Source organism: Zeus faber (assembly GCF_960531495.2).
Source record: "Zeus faber genome assembly, chromosome: 20".
Lineage (NCBI taxonomy): Eukaryota > Metazoa > Chordata > Actinopteri > Zeiformes > Zeidae > Zeus > Zeus faber.
Window position 1 is genome coordinate 16,401,644 of NC_137207.1, and position 14,849 is coordinate 16,416,492.

Below are 14,849 nucleotides of genomic sequence, written 5' to 3' on the forward strand. Positions count from 1 at the left end.
CGGTCCAGAATGTGAGCCCCTAATTTCTAATGATTGTACTAAATATATGAACTACAACTCAAACTGTAATAATGGACACACACAAAACTTGTTTGCATGCATCTGTGTGTTCCTGTGGGGCCGGACACTCAGTTTCTGTCCAAAAATGTAATAAAAATACCCCTTATATAAGTTGCTCTCCCGTACCAGCCAGTCACAATTATAGATAAAGCCCAGCTGCTCGAATGCCGCCAGGAGTTGATAATTCAGTTTCTATCCTGTGTGTCTATGCAAGTGTGTGTGTGCGCGTGTCTGTGTGCATATCCGTACAAGCTCAGTCAATTTCCCTTTCAGATGAGCTCATATTAAAGGCAAACCAGAATGTAAGCCCCCCCCCCGCAGGAATTCCCCTGCAAAGCACAGAGGTGGGGAGGAGAGGGATATTTCCGCCACCATATATGGAGGTGCTGGTATTCCCCCCCACCCCACCCCGCAACAGGGATTCTCATCTCCATTCGGTGCACGTTTGAGCCTGGGTACTGGCAGAGGGGAGCGGAGGAGAGGAGGTGACAAGAGGGAGTCTCCTCCGCCACGGGAGGGGAGACGATAATCATCACTTCCGTGTGACGCACCCGATGCCATCTATGCAACATGCCAAGCAAGCAAGCGCCACCTTACACACACACACACACACACACACACACGCACACACGCACACACGCACAGTGAAAGATCGCAGAACACGGGGGGGGGGTTCATTGAAAAAGGAAACCTGCAGTACATCTGCAGATGCACATCACCAGTCCATTATCAGAGCCAATTCCATACGTGACGGAAATTTAAAAATGGCCATGCAGAGGAAGTACAAACGCATGTGTATTCCAACCTGGGTATTACACGTGCACTCTATGCCTGGTGATTCGGCGGTGTAGTTGAGAGAGGAAGGAGTATTGAATGGAGAGGGAATATACTGCAGGACGAACCCATAGGCATGCGTCTAGGTGGCAGATCCTGCCTCAGCCAGCACGCTTCCACCACCCAAACATTCCAGATTAAATGACACACACGGAGGTCTGTGTGCATTTCCCATTCAAATTAAAAGCTGGAACCATGCAGTCAAACTCTTTCCCCCCCACTGTCCCACTATCTTTCCTCTCATCCTCTGCCAACCGCCTGCAGCTCACAGTCTCTGTGTCCCACGCAAATTAGACAACCTGACACTCTCCATTCCCCACAGAGTATAGCTACACGGCGACTGTGTGACGGCCAAGTTGAAGTGTAGGTCAGCAGGTGGGAGAACATTGACAAAGATAAAACCTAAACAATCTGTTGAAAACATATATCCCAAAACAAAGTCAGAGAAGATCAAACACCTGATTTGAGCAGATGCTTCTGGATGATGAAGCCAGGTTTCCGCAGACTGGAGATTTGATTCCTCACAGTGAGGAAGAAGATGGCTTCTACCAGTCAAAGATTCCTTCCAGCAAGGAGCTGAGGCTCACTCTGCTCTGAAGGACCCAATTAAGTTGTCAAACAAACTGTCATTGAAGACAAAAATGAAACAGGAGGGTTTCAACGGTAACAAGGCACCGGATAGAGAGAAAAAAAGAAGAAAGTCAGGGTTCAGCAGGGCCAGAAATACAAAACCTGGTATGTCGTTGGAGCGAGACAAAGGTGGGGGTGGAGGTTCACACACACACACACACACACACACACACACACACACACACACACACACACACACACACACACACACACACACACACACACACACACACACACACACACACACACACACACACACACACACACACACACACACACACACACACACACACACACACACACACACACGACTGGTGCCGCAATAATTGGCCTTCCTCAGTCTCTAAAAGAAGGTGATCTCACAAGCCCTCCTCAGACACAGAGATGCAGGGACAGCTTGTTGAAGTTACTCATGTGCCTCGCAGAGCTACGATGAGACACTATATGCCAGAGGCCATTAATCATGGCTGCATGTCGGGGGGGGGGGTGAGTGATGGAACTCTGTGCTTGGGGTGGACAGAGTATCAATCTGGCATGTGGAACGGGTGCACCCACTGCCGTTCTCAAACCCGCTCACCCCCAGCAGTACCCTGCAGGGGGCGTGGGCAGGCAACAGCTGTCTGCCGCCTCATGAACGGCACCCAAAAATGCAAGATGAATGTGCACAAAACATGCACTTGGGTGCGAAGTTGTAAACATAGATGCAACATTTTCACCTGCATTGGTTCAGACATTGAGGTGCACAACAAGAAAACTCGGAGAAACAACAAATCCACACTGTTGTGTTCGTATAACAAGCCATAAAGAGGTTTCTGCCAAAGCGCCGGTTGCAGTTTGTGCTCGAGAAAATATGGTTTGTTGAGGGAAATTCACAGCTTGCCACTTCTGGGCTAAAATAAATGGAATTCTCTGGAGAAACGACGGCAACAGATTGTAATTCTGTGACTGTGGGGACCAAGTCCTCAGCAGCATTACTCACCACCTCCCCCCGCCCACATGCAACACACACCTCGAGAACAATTATTTGGGCTTCAGATATGCATTGCATTACACACAGACCAATCTGCGAACTTGGTTATGGCCGCATGTCTTGTAGAGGGAGGAAATGGCTCTTAGGATTTTAACGGTGGGATTTATGCGTAGTGTCACGCAGGGAAGCTCCCCGTGTGGATGAGTCTGCATTACACACAGCAATGGATGGATGCTCCACCCCCAGTCACACACACCCAACGTGCAAGTACAAGATGTACACCGATCAGCCACAACATTGAAACCACTGACAGGAGAAGTGAATAAAATTTCACTTGTCAAGGGGTGGGATATATGAAGCAGCAAGTGAACAGTCAGTTCTTGAAGTTGTTGTGTTGGACGCAGGAAAAAAAAATAATAATAATGGGCAAGCGTAAGGATCTGAGCCACTTTGACAAGGGCCAAATTATGATAGCTAGACGACTGAGTCAGAGCATCTCCAAAACGACAGGTCTTGTGGGGTGTTAGGGGTATGCGGTGAACCGGCGACAGGGTCATGGGCGCCCAAGGTTCATTGATGCGCGTGATCTGGTCCGATCCCACAGAAGAGCTTCTGTAGCACAAATTGGTGAAAAGGTCAATGCTGCTATGATAGAAAGGTGTCAGAACACACAGTGCATCACAGCTTGCTGCGTATGGGGCTGTGTAGCTGCAGAGCGGTCCGAGTGTCCACGTTGGCTCCTGTCCACCACCAAAGGCGCCAACAATGGGCACGTGAGCATCAGAACTGGACCATGGAGCGATGGAAGAAGGTGGCCTGGTCCGATGAATGACATTTTCTTCTACATTATGTGCATGGTCGGGTGCATGTGCGTCGTTACCCGAGGAAGAGATGGCACCAGGATGCACTTTGGGTAGAAATCAAGCCGGTAGAGGCAGTGTGACGCTCTGGGCAATGTTCTGCTGGGAAACCTTGGATCTCGGCATTCATGTAGATCTTTCTTTGACACGTACCGCCTACTTAAAACACTGTTGCAGACCAAGTACACCCCTTCACGGCATTCCCTTATGTCAGTGGCGTCTTTCAGCAGGATAATGCGCCCTGCCACACGGCAAAGATTGTTCAGGAATGGTTGAGGAACATGACAAGGAGTTCAAGGGGTTGACTTGGCCTCCAAATTCCCCAGATCTCAATCTGCTGCCAATGTCTTGGTGCCAGATACCATAGGACGCCTTCAGAGGTCTTATGGAGTCCATGCCTCGATGGGTCAGAGCTGTTTCGGTGGCACAAGGGGAGCTACACAATATTAGTGGTATCAGTTGTGGTTTTAATGGTGTGGCTGATCTATGTACTACACCGTGTTCCAAAATGGATTTAAGTGTCAAACATTTAAATTTTTGTTTTTCAATTAAACTCATGGATGGTATTGTGTCTCAGGGTCACTGAAATCAATCTGACACCTGATCGTCAGCCCAATTAAAGGAACACTACTTAAGGACGTTCCACATTATTAAGCAGGCCACAGGTTTCAAGCAATATGGGAAAGAAAAAAGGATCTCTCTGCTGCCGAAAAGCATCAAATAGTGCAATGCCTTGGACAAGGTATGAAAACATTAGATATTTCACAAAAACATAGGCGTGATCATTGTACTGTGAAGAGATTTGTGGCTGATTCAGAGCACAGACAGGTTGGTGCAGATAAAGGCATAATGAGGAAGGTTTCTGCCAGACAAATTCATGGGATTAAGGGAGCAGCTGCTAAAATGCCATTACAAAGCAGCAAACAGGTATTTGAAGCTGCTGGTGCCTCTGGAGTCCCGTGAACCTCAAGGTGTAGGATCCTCCAGATGCTTGCAGTTGTGCATAAACCTACTATTGGGCCCCCCCTAATCAATGCTCACAAGCAGAAACGGTTGCAGTGGGCCCAGAAATGCATGAAGACTCATTTTCAAACGGTCTCGTTTACTGATGAGAACCCTGCAACCCTGGATGGTCCAGATGGATGGAGTAGTGGATGGTTGGTGGATGGCCACCATGTCCCAACAAGGCGGCAGAGTCATGTTTTGGGCCGGAATCATGGGGAGAGAGCTGTTAGGCCCCTTTAGGGTCCCTGAAGGTGTGAAAATGATCTCTGCAAAGTATATAGCGAACCGTGCCTTCCGTAGCAAAAGCATCTTCATGCCTGACAATGCACCATCTCATGCTGCAAAGAATACCTCTGTGTCACTGGCTGCTATGGGCATAAAAGGAGAGAAACTCATGGTGTGGCCCTCATCCTCCCCTGACCTCAACCCTATTGAGAACCTTTGGAGCATCCTCAAGCAAAAGATCTATGAGGGTGGGAGGCAGTTTGCATCAAAACAGCAGCTCTGGGAGGCTATTCTGACATCCTGCAAAGAAATTCAAGCAGAAACTTTCCAAAAACTCACAAGTTCAATGGATGCAAGAATTGTGAAGGTGATATCAAAGAAGGGGTCCGATGTTAACATGTAACTTGGCCTGTTAAGATGTTTTTGATTGAAATAGCTTTTGATTTCAGTAAATGACCTAATGCTGCAAATTCAACAAATGACCATTTTCAGCTCTTTAAACTGTTAAAATGTTTTGAAACTCTGTTGTGCATAATTATTTGGATTTGTGCATTTTGAGTTTTTTTATTTTTGAAAAAAAAATACTGTTATCATTGGGAGGTTTGTTCAATAACATTTGAATTATACCCTAACGGTTGATGACTTACATTATACTGACTGTCATTTGCATCGACTCTTTAGGAAAATCAGAGAAAAATATCATTTGCACAATAATTTGTAACGCGGTGTATACAGTATATGCAGTGCAAAAAAAAAAAAAAAAAAAAAAAAAAAAAAAGAAAGGCTACTGAGCCACTTGCGCAACATGGACTGTGCTCATTACTGCAGTGCACAAGCGTCGACGGGTGGATACACACACACACGCTCAAACCATTACCAGACCGGATGGTCTTAGACAGAGCAATGATGGAAGTTTATTCTGTGTCTGACAGTCATCCAACTTAAAGTTGTCCGCCCTGCCTGAACAAACAAGCATACCCATGAGCATACAAACACATACAGGTGGTGTTTGTTCAGTTACTGCAACCACCTTGAGGCGCACAGCAAACCCACTGTTCCGGTGGGTAATGTGCGGCTACATTTCCATAGGTAGACCATCTGGACCACAGTGGGTATTTGACTTTTTTTTTTTTTTAATTAAGCTTCACATTTAATAACCCAAGAGAGCAATGAAATAAACTAATCCATTTCAAAGAGGCATTTTCTGACCAGCGATGGACACTCATCACCCGGTCCCCGGGTGCATCCACGTATGCTGCCCACTGCTCCTGGCTGTGCCCCCCCGAGGATGGACAAGCCAGGATGGGTTAAATGCAGAGGCCTCATTTCGCCAGCCAACATCCAAAGCATGTGCATGTGTGTGCGTGCATGCATGTGCGACAAAGATTGTTGTTCTTCTTCTTCTTCTTCTTCTTTACCAGAATGCATGACTTATGTCAATGATTATCCAGTCACGATTACAGATCATTAGTTTAGGAAGGTAGAAACACGGGCATGACCTAAATAATTGTGAGATACCCTCCACGCGCTCATCTACGTTATCATATCATCACTCAGATCGAAGTCTGAGTCACACAGTGTCACGTTCAGCAATCGTCTTGCATCAGCGGCAGCATCACGGTGTTGCGCAGCAGCTTTCACAGGTTACGGCGCCGGCCCTTCGCCGCCGACTGCGCCCCCTCTGCTTGGGAGCTTCTAGACTAATCCCACTTGCAGACATGCTTCTTCAAGAAGAAAAATAAAAGCGCCTGCATTCTGAACATAGAAAGTCATCTTGCATACACACTTTAAGGATCTGGTCGAGGCCTGCCCCACTTGGCAGATTGGAATGACCAATCGGAATGAGACTTGCTCGCTTACCGTGTTTGAAAAGAGATTATTTCTCATTCAATATGGGTATATGTTCACGGCCTCTTGATTTAACTACCTTCAAAATAAACATTGAAACCGCTACTACTGGTATTCCTTACCTTACATTAATTGTAAAGCACATGAAAGGATGGGGACTGAGTTTGTTACGGTACGAGCAAACGTCATTTTGTTTCTGTTCAAAAGGAATTTGGGGGGAAAAAAAAAGACGAAGGAAAGGTGTTTTTGCAGCGGTACACACTAACCACCGCAATACCAACGTTAACGTTTTAAAAAACCGAAACATTTGTGTGGAAAAGGATCGAGGAACTGGTATTGCAGTGGAGGTACCGGCACCGGTATCAAGCCAAAGTTCGACACCCAAACGTCTTGCGGTGCCCGGTGGATGTCTTCTCAACTCGCCTCCCTCACACCGCCTTAAAAACAGGAACGCCCCCGCGGGGGCTCTTCCATGCATTCAGGGAATCGAGCCAAGTGTCTCTAAGGGACACACACACACACGCACACGCACCACAGCGGTGAGTCAAATTAGCAGAGCTCTCCTGCTGGTTCCATCATGAAAGGGAAAGTCAAACCCACCCACTGTTGGACTTTTCGCCCCTTGGCTTGTACGTCCCCCGCCCTCAAGTGTGACAGAGCAGGATCTTTTCGTTACTATAAACCCCCCCCCTCCTTTGTTCCCACTAGACAGGGCACACACACACACACACACACACACACACACACACACACACACACACACACACACACACACACACACACACACACACACACACACACACACACACACACACACACACACACACACACACACACACACACACACACACACACACACACACACACAGAGAGAGGAAAACCCTCGTCACGCTGCTGAAGGCTTATGACCCCCAACACTGCTGAGGATGGTGAAAGTGAAGAGCGCCAGCACCAGTCACCCACCCTGACCCTGCTGCCCTGACGTGGAATGAACACAGATCTAGAGACATTTTGATGCCTATGTGTTGGATGTTTAAAATTAAAAAAAAAAGTGGTGGTTCTTTTTTTATTTTTATTAATCATTATTTGTGTGCCGCTTTTCTTGGACGGGGCTTTTGAAAAACAAAGGAGCTTGACACGAGGTTAAATAAAGGCTAAACAAACAAAATTAATGTGTCTGTTTTTACCACTTATAGCACTCTTTTTTTTTTTTTTTTTTTTTTTTAAACAGAATTGCAGTCGTTATGGTGGTCGCCACTAGAACACATAGAAGGCACTTGGGACTTTGAAATCCAAGATGCGCCTAACTTGAAACAAGCGAGAAACATCGACGGTATTGAGGGCGTCCACATTTGAATGAGCGAATGATGGAATGAATGGAGACGTGCCCGGTGTGACAGTCACGACAGTTTCATTGTTATAGATCAACAACAGCAACAACAACAACAACAACGTATCCCACACTATGGCTGCCATCGAAGCAGGTGTCCCCTCATTAATCTGCTGGCGTCAGAGTCAGCGATAAGGGGAAGGATTCACAGTGATCGATGGATTATAGATATAAAATAACACAGCCCTAAAAAATAAAATTAACCCCCCAAATTATAGCAATTCGCGTTGCACCTCTGACTGAAATTAGACAAATTCGGCGATGTGCAACTGAACAAACAAGCAAGCGAACCCCTGGACCGCCACCACCACCATCACGCCGACGGAACAAAACAGGAGACGGCGCAAGTTTCGCGGACGTGGAATGAGACGTCACCTTGTAGACGTTCTCCGTGATGCGGTGCACCTCCTCGCTCCGAGACATGGTCGCGGCGGTCGCCGTCTCCCGGTGCGCGAGCGGCGGATCCCCGCGTGTGGAGGCGTCCCGGGCCGGAGAGACGCTCGGGAGGTGGGATCCCCGCTTTTATACCGGAGAGTCCCTCCGCGAGCGCACCCGCGCACGCGCGCGCGCGCCCACGCCGGCCCACGCGGGCGGCGGCACGCGCACCGCGCACCACGCACCCGTCTCGAGCGCAGGGGGGCGGGGCCGGGGCGGGCGGCGCTAGGCCACGCCCCCCCCCCCCCCCCCGCAACCTGGGAAAGGATCATTCACAACAACGGAGCCGCAACTTCACCGGTAGCATTCAGTGCAAGCGCGTTTTCAGTCATGTCGAACATACAATGTAATGATCCCATTCGATTTATTACAATTTAATAAAATGTTTTGATGTGAAAAAAAAGAGAGATTGGCACACACATATATATATATATATATATATATATATACATATATACACACACACACACACACACACACACATTTATTTATTTTATTGAATTAACTGCTTTGTGACCAGAGGTTCGGGTTGCGCGGGCTCCGGCGGTCCGGTCCGCCTGCCTTGGCTGAGACGCTTTCCTTGGCTGAAGACGCCCCGCCGCCGTGGGTTGGTGGGAAAACCCACTCGTCCGATTTCGACACATCACGACCTCGCCGTGCGCGGAGGAGCAGGGGCGTTTTACGCGGCTGCGATCCGACCGCAGCGGGGACGGGGGCGCGGAAACGAACGGAATAAGAGTAGATTCGACTGGACCCATGGACCTAATTCAATACCAGGACAAATGCTGTTGGTTCTCATCTCTGAACCCGGCAGATTCCTATTAAATTATCATTAGTACTTGATTACCTTCGATTCAAGTGAAGCACCTTCAGTTGCATGTTGTGTATGAAAAGTACTATAGAAATACATCTTATTACTATAATAATAATAATAATAATATTAATAGCAACACATTTAGTTCCAGACGCTTCTCATCGAACATGGTTACCATCCATTTCTGCCAGTGGAATTCAAGTCTTCGGTGACTCAGCAAGGACTTTAGATTTCGGATTTTAGGGAGAAATATTCTATCTGGCCGGGTTGCGGTATTTTTCAAGAGGTGTGTGTCAGAGAGAGGGGGAGGCTGATCTCCATTCTCCTCCGCAGTGATCCGTCCCCCCCTGCACAGTGGGCGCGGTGTAGGTGGGACACAATGACACCTACATGGCGTTTGCACCTGAAGCCTTGCGCGCCTCTGCAAGAGCCGGGGCGGTTTTGTTTGGTTTTTTCCCATTTCCTCCCCCGTGTGCGTCTCTGTCTCTCTCTCTCTCACTCACTCTCTCCTCCGCATCATCTGAACGGGGAAGGGAACAAGTGTGAATATATTCATGTTCACTGCACCGTCACTGCCTCTGTAAGTTATAATGATATTGCAAACTTTTGTTTTGTTTTCTAGCGTGATGGGGGGGGGGGGTGAAGGTAATATTAACATCTTTAGGGGATACCCGAGGCTGAGATGAAGATTTGTTTACTGACAAACACCGCAGGACAATAATATCCTTATGTAACTCAGTACTGTATAGCACAGCGCTGTCACCTGCGTCCGGACGCACAGAAAGGGAACCAGGCTTCCCCCTAGCGGCCGAGAGCGGAACTACCGCGATCAAAACAGTTGAAGCACGGGGCAAGACACGTAACGAAAATGTTTATTGTTCAAAAGATAGCGGTACATTTGTCCGACAGAAAAAAAAAAACAAAAAAAAAAACAGCTATCAGAGAAACCTGGTACAATAACGTGTTAAAACGCAGGCAGCGTGACTGTGTTAGTAAGTGGAGCACCTCAAATCGGCCTGCAAGACAAACTGATTTACAGATTAGAGACGAGGTTTAGGGTGATCCATGGCTCCCATTGTTAGCGGTGCACTCACGTAAGCCGTGAGCATAAACCCTGACGCTGTGGGCCAGCCATTGTTTCGGGTATCCAGCACAAATCCATCCAGGAGAATCTGGGCACAACATGCACAGTTCATTGATTCCAGGTTTAAGCAATATTGATAATACTCGCTTGAGTAAAAGTTCAGCCGATTAATTTGTTTATATCTATGATTTGTTTGATTACAGTCGACAAGGCGGGTGAAGACTCAGATTAAATATGCTGTTTGTTAGAGCAAGAGAATATCGAGTGAAAAATGTTTGTGTAAACATCTTTACAAAAAAAAAAAAAAAAAAGTGGCAAAAGGAGAGAAAAATGGAACAGTGAGAAGGCAAACCCCTCGGGATGGGAGTAGTCCTACACCGCCCTTTCCACCGCTACCACTTCATTAACATAGTTTTAGAAGGAACACCACTCAAATGTACACGTGATAAATGAGCACGAAGCGTAGGCACAATTTCCTTGATTCAGCTGAACTAGATAACTAACCAACCAATCACAGAGCTCGCTGGCTTTGTGGCCTGGAGTGTCTGCCGGCAGCGGGTTTGATGGACAGCTACCACAAGATGGATCAAGTTCTTCATCTTGACAACGGATGACTTTAAAAAGTGAAGAGTGGTATGACCTTTGGAAGAAACTTGTTGTTTTTTTTCCTGGAAGATGTTTGTGTGCATCTGTGTGTTCCCGTGGGAAGGGCTGCCATCTCAAATGACACACACACACACACACACACACACACACACACACACACACACACACACACACACACACACACACACACACACACACACGTGAGGTCACATGAGCAGCTCCAGGCCTGCTTCTTATGCAGCAAGCATCTCTCTACCCTCCTTCCTCTTGGAGAGATCCCTCTCTGAAACCAAAAGACAAATTTATTAATTTAGATTCTGTGAGGCAATTACTTGTATCAGGGTTCATTCATGGCATTAAAAAAAAAATTAAAAAAAATTCCAAGGACTTTCAAGTACTTTTTTTAAGCACAATTTTTTCATTTTCAAGGAGTTGATGTAAAACAAATATAATTTATGTATAATATAACTTTCAATGTGATCTTTATTAATTTAAATATAATCTTAGTCTCACTGTGTGTGTATACACACACACACACACACACACACACACACACACACACACACACACACACACACACACACACACACACACACACACACACACACACACACACACACCATCTACCAAGTGTCCATTTCCATCCATGCAAGATTAAATTGAAAATGAAAATTTCCCTGGCATAATCACTGTCATAAAAGCAATTCTGGAGAAATTGTATTAGGTTACAATTTTAATAACAAAGCCCGGGGGGAGAACCTGGTGGTAAGTACCCTGTTATAATGTAGCGGCCATGTGATCCGGGCAATTCCAAATAGAGCAGAAATAAATAATAAAACACTCATTCATGTTGGATGTTACAGGACTGCTCACACACATACCTGGCTTCTCCTCCACCGCGTCTGGAAGCTCTGGCAGGGAATCTGAGGGAACCTCTGGAAGCTCAACATCTCCCTGAGAGACAAGAGCACGACAGCGTATGGGCTTTAAAATCAGTGGGTTTAGGAACAAGATGGCTGGGCTCAGACCAGTCATTCCAATGTGAATATTATCTTCAACAAGGGTGCAGATATATGTATAGATATAGATATAGAGATATATAAAGTGTAGCCTGGTACACTACATGGACGAAGTTGCAAAAGGAGGAGCAAAACAGAAAGCATCTTGGGTAGTACAATATGATTGATTCAGCCAAGAACATGAAAAACATTCAATACAGAGACAAATAGAGGAATAACAGAGATAAAAGACATGAGGAGACCATTAAAAAAAAGCCTGTTCATCTTAATGAGTAATTAAAAAAAACAAAACTGACTGGAATGCTCTGCTTTGGCTGCTGGTCATACTGACCTGAGTGATGGCCTCCAGCTCGGCCAAGACGGCATCTTCATCTTCCTGTGACAGAGAGCCTGCCAGCATCTCGTCGATTTGCTGCAATAAACGGGCAAAATAAGAAATAGAAATGTGGGACACAAGATTGAGGATTAATCTAAGTTTCCTTATGGAAACTGGATATTTCAATTCTAAACATCAAATCCTAATTTTCTCATACCAGTCGTGACTCATCTCATCCCTGGCGCACGAATGGTGGAACCAGCTCCCCCCCCCCCCCCCCCCCCCCGTGTGTCAAGAGCGGCTGAATCGCTGCCCATCTCTACAGGCTACACCCGGACCCTACTTGCCCGTGAGCATCTCCTTTCCCTTTACCGTCTAACATACTTTCATTACAAAACAATAAATAAATAAAAAACACAATCTCTACAAGTACTGCTTGTTTCTAGAGTATGTTTAGCAGGCTGTGACTGTGACGGACAGTTGGTTTGTTACCGTGACAAAAGTACTTATTGTAAGTTACTTTAGACAGAAGCGTCCGCTAAATAACGTTATGTAATTTCAGGGTCCACTTTCAAAACAAACTGTCAACATCAAATCTGTGAGATATATAAATGCTCTTTAAATTAATAACAATTAGCTTTGAAATGATTATATTGTTTTATTCATTATATACATTATATTACTGTTTGCTGATATTAAATGTGACCTCACCCTTTGGTACTCAATGGAATCTTGTGTTTCATCCATTATGCGTTCCACTTCCTCAATGGACATCACCTGGTGAGAGGAAAAAATAAATAAATCCATATCAGAAACGGAAGTACGTCAACCAGTCTTGGGAGATATTTCAGGTACGTTCTGAAAATGCGCTTAATTTCGTTGTATTCTTGATGTGGGAAAGCAAAGTAGGGAAGCCTCAGTATTTTCCTACCTCATGCATTTTCTTCAGGCAGTCATTTCCAACTTTCAGTCCTTCGATGACTTTGATTTCGATTTGGGCAAACTCGAGGTCTTGAACCTAAAATAACAAGAACATCAGGAGGCCGTCAATGACATCTATTGCACGGAAATAAGGATGTCTCGTAAAAAAAAAAAAAAACAACGCTCACCATACGCTCCAGGTTGCTTATCTGGCTTTCTGTCTTGTCCAGGAGTTGGTCCTGGTAGCGTTTCTTCTTAAGCAGGAGCAGAGCTTTTCTGTAGGATTATGAAATCATAACTGAGTCCGAATGACTTCACACTAAGACCAAGAAAGCCTAATTAAAATGAAATAACTTTTGCAAGGGTTTGAGTCCCGGACAAGATCAAGATTTTAAGGACATCACCAAAAAAGGCTGAAAAGATCTCGTTCCCATCACCCAGAGTCCCTAGGTTTGAGACTGTCAGAACCTCTCGTGATCAGTCCCAGACAAGTCTGAATATTGGGTTGGTTTGATATTATCCCAAGTCTTGGCCCCTAAAGTGTGTGCTAGAATCCAAGGATGTGCGCTAGCCGCCTTTGCTAAATCCTGCAGCGTGCCCACGACAAGCATGGAAAAGCCTCTAAATGTGTGGTTTCTGTCTTGTGACAAGTCTTTTGGTGTACCCTTGCCCTCAGCGAGACGTAAACAACTCCGGCTTGGCCCGAGTACAAGGGCAGACCATTTGAGGACACGGCCCGACTGACGCCCCGTTGAGTTTCACTCTGGGTCTTACTCCTTTTTGCCATCTTGCAGAAGCTGTTTGGCCAGAGATCTCTCCTTCCGCAGCTGCAGGTTGATCCGCTTCTGGTACTGCCTCAGCTTATCTCTCTGCTGTTTCAATTGCTTGAATGCGGGAAAACAACACGTGTCGGACATCAGATAAGAGAGGAGAAGATCAGATGGATAGATACGATAACTTTATTCATCGCTAGAGGGACAGTTCGGTGTCACGGCAGCTCACATCGCCACGACAGGCGATAATAAAGTCATAAAGATGAAGAGATGAAAAGTGTAAAATGTTATTGTTGTATACATTTTGTTTCCCACCACTATTACAAAAATAATGAGTTATTACACTGCGCATTGAGTGACCAGGACTCAGCGTGGCGACTAAAGTGTTTTGGTAGCTTAGCTCGTGCTAGCTTCGCACTTACCAAAACCGCCTTGTCCTGCTCCGTCACTCGGGTGCGTTTCTTTTTGCCAAAAATGTTTCCCATTATAACACAGCATCCCAGGTCCTACCCGCGGTTAAAAGGGAAAGGTGCCCACGCAGCCCGCCGCCACGCCGTTCGCAAGCATCGCCCGGCGACTTCTCCGCCACACGTCGCGCCGCCGTCGAGGTCCGCGCCCACGGGGGGGGGCAAGTACGGCGAGCGCGCAGGGGCGCTCGCGTCGTTTGGCGAAACGAAACGCACGGACTTCGCTGGCGTGCGTCTTGAGCGCCAGCGCGGGCTTCGTGCAGGGCGACGAGGCCTCTTGGTGCGGAGCTGCCAAGTGAAATGCGCGGACGGCGTACTTTTTATATGGTACTATGCACGGATATTGTGCTCATATCTTTATACTGCTTCCTTGAAAGCCGGGTGACGTTTGTGGTGTCGTTTTTGTTTTTTTTTAAGTTGCGTTTGACCATCCGGAATGTCTCACACCAATACAACTATGAACACAAAGAATAATATATACGCTACTCACAAAAAAGTTAGGGATATTTGGCTTTCGGGTGACATTTATGGAAAAGGTAAAGAGTTCACGCTACAGTGATATTACATCATGAAAGTAGGGCATACGATGGTG

General features: G+C 46.4%; 2 protein-coding genes across 4 annotated transcripts in view; both read right to left on the reverse strand.

Annotated features, from left to right (window-relative positions):
* The window catches only part of baiap2b (BAR/IMD domain containing adaptor protein 2b), a 51,471-nt gene extending 43,177 nt beyond the window's left edge, over positions 1-8,294 (reverse strand). For all 3 annotated transcript variants that reach the window (XM_080021012.1, XM_080021014.1, XM_080021013.1), the window contains exon 1: positions 8,198-8,294. In XM_080021012.1, the coding sequence (XP_079877138.1) occupies positions 8,198-8,245 (48 nt within the window). In that variant the 5' untranslated portion in view covers positions 8,246-8,294. The remainder of the gene's footprint in view (positions 1-8,197) is intronic.
* Positions 8,295-9,927: 1,633 nt separating this feature from the next.
* Positions 9,928-14,399, reverse strand: chmp6b (charged multivesicular body protein 6b). Its single transcript, XM_080021486.1, has 8 exons — positions 14,213-14,399; positions 13,792-13,901; positions 13,206-13,293; positions 13,028-13,114; positions 12,808-12,873; positions 12,112-12,192; positions 11,643-11,715; positions 9,928-11,044 (listed from the first exon to the last, which is right to left on the reverse strand). Exons 1-8 carry the CDS (start codon positions 14,273-14,275, stop codon positions 10,995-10,997), a joined length of 618 nt encoding a protein of 205 aa, XP_079877612.1. The 5' UTR covers positions 14,276-14,399; the 3' UTR covers positions 9,928-10,994.
* Between the last annotated feature and the right edge of the window lie 450 nt (positions 14,400-14,849).

Coding starts and splice junctions, on each gene's coding strand:
- chmp6b (XM_080021486.1), bottom strand. CDS start 14,275: ATGGGAAACATTTTTGGCAAAAAGAAACGCACCCGAGTGACGGAGCAG. Junction 12,193..12,807: donor ATTCCATTGAGTACCAAAGG/GTGAGGTCACAT, acceptor CGTTTATTGCAG/CAAATCGACGAGATGCTGGC. Junction 11,045..11,642: donor CGCGGTGGAGGAGAAGCCAG/GTATGTGTGTGA, acceptor TTTTGGTTTCAG/AGAGGGATCTCTCCAAGAGG.